Source organism: Fragaria vesca, linkage group LG2 (assembly GCF_000184155.1).
Source record: "Fragaria vesca subsp. vesca linkage group LG2, FraVesHawaii_1.0, whole genome shotgun sequence".
Classification (NCBI taxonomy): domain Eukaryota; kingdom Viridiplantae; phylum Streptophyta; class Magnoliopsida; order Rosales; family Rosaceae; genus Fragaria; species Fragaria vesca.
In genome coordinates this window covers 3,560,313-3,567,333 of record NC_020492.1, presented here as the reverse complement: position 1 = coordinate 3,567,333, position 7,021 = coordinate 3,560,313, and the positions used below count along the sequence as shown (strand labels likewise).

The following is a 7,021-nucleotide window of genomic DNA, read 5'->3' as shown; positions in this document are numbered from 1 at the left end:
ACCGTCGTCGTATTTTCCTCATACTAATAATCCTCCGCACATAATCGTCCCGAAACCCCTCTAGGGACCAATTAAACTATTTACTCAATGATCAAGACGGTAAAATTCTTATTATAATCACGCTAGTAAATAAGGTAAAAATATAAGGGTCGGGATGTGACAGTAACTCTCTTTCAATCATCATCATGACCGGTGGCATTATCACACCACCACTTCCCAAAACTGATGAATCGTCAGCAATCCCTAATGATTCCTTCAAGGCAGAGCCTTCAAATCCTTATTTCATTCAACATTCGGATCATCCCGGATTGGTTCTCGTCTCCAAACCCCTAAATGGGGATAACTATTCTGGTTGGAAAAGAGCTATGATTAGAGCTCTAAATTCCAAGAACAAGTTTGGATTTGTCAACGGTTCCGTCAAAGCTCCCTCAGAAGAAACTGATCCTGAAGGTTATGCGACTTGGTCGCGATCCAATGATATGGTTCATTCCTGGATCGTCAATTCTTGCGATCCAGAAATAGCCGATAGCGTAACCTATTACTCTAGTGCTCATGAAGTTTGGGAGGATCTCCATGAGCGTTTCTCTCAAGCAAATGCAACTCGCATCTTTGAGATTCAGCGAGATATTGCTTCTCTTCGACAAGAACAACTCTCTGTCTCAGTTTACTACACAAAATTGAAGGCTTTATGGGATGAATTAGCCGCACTCGATCCAACACAAGCAGCACAAACAGATCAACAAAGACTGATGCAATTTCTAATGGGATTGAATGAAACATACCAGGCTATCCGTGGACAGATCCTTCTCATGAAGCCTTTACCCATCGTCCGTCAAGCCTTCTCTTCTGTTCTCCAAGAAGAAAAGCAGCGCCTGATTGCCGCAACTCACACTATGGAGGATGCCGGCAGCGTCGCCATGGCCGTCCGATTTGGGAATAGGAGGCCGGCAGCAGAAACTCGAAGTGGTCAAGCCTATCGCAACGACGCTGGTGGAGCTCATTGTGGCGCCTAGAATGGAGGACGACGGGCTGATCAAGGCCAATGTCGTTTTGCTTCAGAGAGAAGGAGGCCACATTGCTCCTATTGTGATAAAATGGGCCATTGGGTCCAAACTTGTCATGAACTACATGGGTACCCAGAAGATCATCCTAAGGCTAAGAATAATTCAAACAAAGCTGCTGCTAATTATGCATCTTGTAACGCCCCAAAAAGGATGTCGTCACAGTGCCGTGCATCCTAAGAAACTTAAGTAATCAACAAGTATTACTTAGCCAACTTAAAATGCACAAGGCCTTTGATAAAGATAATAAAACTCAAAAGAAATGTCATATAATAATTTCAGTGAGTTGAAATAACCAGCAACTAAAGAAATTTAAAGGGAAGAGAAATAAAAGTCCAAATCTGGAAATTTTAACAAGTACAGAAGACACTACATTAGATGAATAATATACAAAACGTGATGAACATTTCAAAAACAAATTTACAACTCACTGAGTTCTAATCTCAGTGCCAAAAGAGAGACAAATTGGATTACAACACAGGAACTAGAATTCCACTATGAACACAAGAAAACTGAAAAGAAAGACAAGACTATAATCATACATAACACCCATTCACAAACTGGAAGTTCTAATCCAGATAAGACCAACATGGATATTACACACCAAAATGAGCCTTTAAGATCATATTTACAACAAGTTGACTTTACTGCTCCACCAAAAATATAAGTGACAAAGGCTCAGATTTTTAAAAAAACATCAATACAACAAAACAGGAACTAGACCTCAAGGAAAGGAGACAAGCTGCAAAATGCTAAGGTCACCACTTCAAGTCCACTCCTTTTCAGTTTCGTGCACAGTACCTGAAATGTATAGGGGTGAGCATCACTCACGATCATATGCTCAGTAGGAAGTAACACTAGCTAGGTTTGAAAACTATGAGGGTTTAGTTTCAGTAAAACCTTAAACATCAGCAGTAGAAATAATAAAGATTTGATATAAGAATTTCCAGTGAAACACATGCTCAGGGGTACCCATTTTCTAAAAATATGATGACCGGTCCTTTTTGCCAACTACCTACTTGCTAAAATAATTTTACAGACCGTCAGCAAGAAGTAGCGAGAGTGGCCATTTATGCCATATCGCCTAGGAGAGACGCCACACCTCAAGGATGTTAGACGTCCTCCAGTTCGAATAGCCCCTTCGGAGGTTTAGGGGATTGAAACCCAAGGTAGTCACTATGCTCCCTTCACTCTCAAGTCATCACATAAAAATAATGTAGTTTTATTCATAAAAACATAAAGACATTTTTAGAAACATCTCTAACCAGTGGAGACCTCCTACTTGGAAATTCTGATGTGCGACTCACAGCAAGTACCACTTGACCAACCTTTAGTTCCCTTGTATCCTTGTTCCTAATATAAGCATAAGCAGTACCTTAGTCAGTCCTAACATCAAGTCACATTTTTAAAGAATCAACAGTAGCTAGAGTTTCCATATGTGGGCTTATTTCAAAAAGGAAAATAGTGATCAGACTATTATAACATAGAGACAAAGCTTTGTTAAAAAAATGGAGTTTTTCCTTAACCCTTTTTGGACTGAAATACAAGTTCAAAGCATGACATTTAGGTATGAATAAACCTCTTAAAAGATCAATGTTAGAAAGAAGAATGTAAAGGATTCCAAATCCATTGTTTTGTAACAATAAGCTGCAATCTGAGAAAGTTTCAGGAAACAGGTAGTAAGAAAGGAAAATTCATTAACAATTGACATTTTAATACTTTCAGCTGAAAATCTCCAGAATCAAAGTAGACAAGCAAAACTACAATATCCCAAAATTTCAAGTCGTTTGGAGTTCAAATACATAGACAAATAGAGACCCAAAGTGACTGAAAATGCAGTTTCTGCAGAAAATTCTGAAACACTGTATGAACTTTAAAATAGCACAAGTTTCTCAAATCAACTCCGTTTTGCTTGAAACCAAGTTTAAAACGATCATTGAAGAGTCTATTTTCAACTGTTAAAAATTGAGATTAAACAAAGAAGTATAGATTTTTCGAAAATCATGGAAAAGCCCACTGATTCAGCTTTGCTGTGTCTGTGAGGCATTCTAACAAACAGGTGGTGTGCACTATATGAAACCCAATCTAAATCAGTTCTAAGCATCTAAATAGAGTTACCAAACCTAACAATTAGTCAAAAGTGCATCCCATCACAACCTCAAACATATATCAACGAAAATCCTGATAAGTGGAAGAATATATTACCAAAGAAAGTAAGCTTTGCTATTGATACAAAATAAGGAGAAGCTCAGCGACTTGAAGATCCGAAATCCCCTGATTCTTCTTCTAGTATGATGAAGAGCAAACACAGAATTATGGGTTACTCACTATCAACTTGGATGGAAACAAAGGAAGCATAAACCGACTGAAACTTTTCTGGGTGTTTAGAAGAGTGGAAGTGGAAAGAGATTAGAATGTTTGTTGGTGTTTTTGGTGTGTCGGTTAGTAAGGGATAGGCTTGATTTTTGTTAAGTCGGAATAGTAAATAAAATAAACTCAGGTTTAACTCATAGATAAATAAATAAAGTGGAGTAAAAATAAGAGATAGACAAAAAGGAAGAAAGGGATGTGCACTTTTGGCTTGAGGGTAATTCCCTAAGCTACTTCCTAAATTTACGGGTCTCACACATCGGAGGAAAGATTGGTCTCAATATCAGAGGATCTGACACGACCCACCCCGAATTTCACCCTGAAACCCGGAGTAAGTCGTGCGGGGACCACCTCCAAGGAAAGTTTACCGAAAAATCGGCATAACCTCCCTTGAAAATGGACAACCCTTCCTAATAAATACCTGCAAACACTTCTGAAAAATCCAAATCCAACCTTAAACTCCTGGAGCCTTCGTGCTCCCCAAATCACAACATCTCCCAATTTAATTACTAACTTAAACAAGAAAATCTCATAGCCAACAGCCACAGTTCAGAGCAACTCTATTTGAAAGGAAATGGACTAGAAATATAAAAATGAGCGGAAGCTACACTATTGACTATGCCTCTTCTCCAAATACGTCCGACCTCAACTATGCAATCCTGCAAACTGGGCATTTTTAAAACGAAGAGCCCAGGGGTAAACATTTGAAACACGTTAGAGTGAGTGGACAAAAATAAATTAACGGATAAAATATTTATGTTTCCCCAAATCAATTTCCAAGGAAAATCGAATGCATGCTGCAAGCGATAAAACTTTTATCTCATAAATGTCGAGCCTCTCAGGCTCTATAATATATGTATGTATTTACACACGTCCATACTCCCTATATAAATTCATGGGTCTATATAGGGCTACTACGCTCGCGTCCAACGCTCACGTCACGCCTTAATGCGGTGCTACACTACGCCATTAAGGTGGACAGACGGGTGTATAAATATGTGCCCATACCCCCTATATGAATTAAACACTTATATAGGGCTACTACGCTCACGTCCAACGCTCACGTCACACCATAATGCGGCTATATGCTACGCCATTAAGGTGGACAGACACATATGGCTAGCTAGCATTTTCTATACATACTCTCTCATAAATACATATTTATATTCACCGAAAATCCCATTTTCGGTAACTCTCTCAGAGAAATAAAAGCGTCAAAATTAATTGACGTCAAAACTCCAACAAAAGGAAATGTTTAATCATGAACCATAGCATGCATATTATTTCAAATAAAAGTCCACTCACAAATTAGGCCTAAGCCTGATGTCGATCTGGGATCTGGGGCCTCGTCTGCTCGAGCCTCCTCATGTCCTGTTTCAAATATAATATTAATTTCCCAACCAATATTCCAATATTTAATCAAAATAGGCAAAATTACCCGAGAGCCATAAATACGCTCATCATTGCCTAACTTCGATATTCTTAAATCGGAACGATCCGAACTTAAATATCATACTCAACAGTCGTAAATACAACCTCTCCAAAATACGACTTAAATCCTACGGCCGGATTCTACATTAATTAACCGCCAAAAATACCAAACTTCGGAAATTCATAAACCTATCCAAAACTCATCCAAAAATTCCATAACTCACTTCAACAAACTCCCCTTAATATTCTAAATTTAAAACCCTAAAAATCTTCCAAACAATGGCGGCGCCGGCGGCGGCTCCGCCGGCAGCGGCGGCCGGAGGCCAATTCCGGCGACCTCCGATTCCTATGAAATTTTGACAGCATCTTCCTCTCATCATGCTCTACAACTTTCCTAACTAGCATAAACCCAAAATCCAAGCCTAACTAGGTCAAACGAACAAAAACATCTAAAACACCCTAGAACTTCCACCTCTAATTTCTCCTTACCTGAAGCGAACCGGAGTGAGCCTTTTTAGGGCAAGGTAGCTGGGTTGGAGACCTTCAAAACCGTACCATGGTTGCCCGGATTGGTGGCCGGAGGAGAGAGTTCCGACGAAGTGAAGCTTTGGACAGTCGGACCTTTCGGGTGGCACCGCTCTCTCACGGCGGAGCTAGGGCTCCTCTCACCGGTCCAGGGAGGTTGCTGGGTTGGAGGTCGACCGAACGGGACCGGTGCGGCGGCGGTTGGTGGCCGGACGGCGGCGGACGTGCGGCCGGAAGTTTCGGCTGCGGAAAAGCTCGGGGGTGAGGTCGGGAGGGAGAGAAGAAGAGAGAGGGAGAAGAAATGGGTGTTTGGGCCTCACACCCACCCGGTCCAACACCATATAACAACCCACTCCAAAATAAAACACCCCGAAAAAAAATAATATCCGAATAAAAATTACCTTTTACTAGCTAAAATTTACCATTTTTACCGTCGTCATATTTTCCTCCTACGAATAATCCTCCGAGCATAACCGTCCCCGAAACCCCTCTAGGGACCAATTAAACTATAACTTTAATGACGGAGACGGTAAAATTCTTATTATAACTAAGCTAGTAAATAAGGTAAAAATTTACTGGTCGGAATGTGACATAGAGACATTATATAACTATCGCTAGGGTTATGCTTCTCATATAAAGGACCTTTAGTTTCAAACCATTAGAACTATTGGGATGGCCAATCAATTTTCCAATAAATGAGCCTACTGTGTGTTTTCTGTATTGTCGACATAGACCTTTGAGGGCAAAGGTCATTGAGTTGGTAAAAGCTGCGGGCATATATACACAGGCCACGTATGGTCCCAATTTCAAATTTGCACGATTCCAACTTCAATGATTTCTGACTTGGTATTAACGTTTTGGTAGTACAAGCAATTTTAGGTTGTGAATAGCCAAGACTTATAACGATTCTGACCGGGCCTGTGGCGAAACGCCGAAATGTATCAGTTTGGTGGCCTAAAATTTCTTATATGCTATTTCTTTTTTTGGTAAAAAAATTCCTTATACTATTGTTATGTATTATACTTGACAAAAGATCCTAATTGCACAAACAAAAACTGAGATCTAGGTTTTTGAGAGTCTGTGGTGACAGTGACAAAGTATCCATTTTTATGGGTTTTCTTTGCTTTGCTTAAATTTGTATCTCAATTTGGATCTCAATTTAGAAATTTGGTGACAGTGACATTATCAATTTTCTCTATCAATTTCTAAATTTATCAAAGATTGGATCTCAATTTAGAAATTGCACAAACAAAATTTGATAATGGGCTTGGAGGAGAAGGAGATGAAGACGGCGTTGAGAAGGGATCCGGATTCTCTCCTAACAATTGTCTCCTAATACTACCTACTAAGTCAATCTTGACCTCTCATTTTCGACCAACGGTCGAGATCTCTCCAACCTATCTCAAAACCTATTTTCCTATATACTCGACTCATCTCTCTCTCTTACCCTCAAAATCTCATATCGTCTATCATAAAGCAAAAGTATATTTCTTTCTCATCGTTCTCTCTCTCTCGTTCCTGAAGTTCTGCCTCTCTCCGCCAATCAACCGCCGGCGTCGGACTCCTTCTCTCCGGTGACTGCATGGCCTCTCTCCGACACCGACACCTCTCTCTCTCTCTCTCTCTCTCGTCCC

The 7,021-nt window shown here is 40.1% G+C and overlaps 1 protein-coding gene across 1 annotated transcript in view; it reads right to left on the bottom strand.

Moving 5' to 3' along the window:
* Nucleotides 1-1,601: 1,601 nt before the first annotated feature.
* The window catches only part of LOC101308346, a 6,776-nt gene continuing 1,356 nt past the window's right edge, over nucleotides 1,602-7,021 (bottom strand). The window contains exons 2-4 of the mRNA XM_004292066.1: nucleotides 3,267-3,384; nucleotides 2,327-2,414; nucleotides 1,602-1,862 (exon numbers count right to left, since the gene is read on the bottom strand). Of these exons, the coding sequence (XP_004292114.1) occupies nucleotides 1,779-1,862; nucleotides 2,327-2,414; nucleotides 3,267-3,384 (290 nt within the window). The 3' untranslated portion in view covers nucleotides 1,602-1,778. The remainder of the gene's footprint in view (nucleotides 1,863-2,326; nucleotides 2,415-3,266; nucleotides 3,385-7,021) is intronic.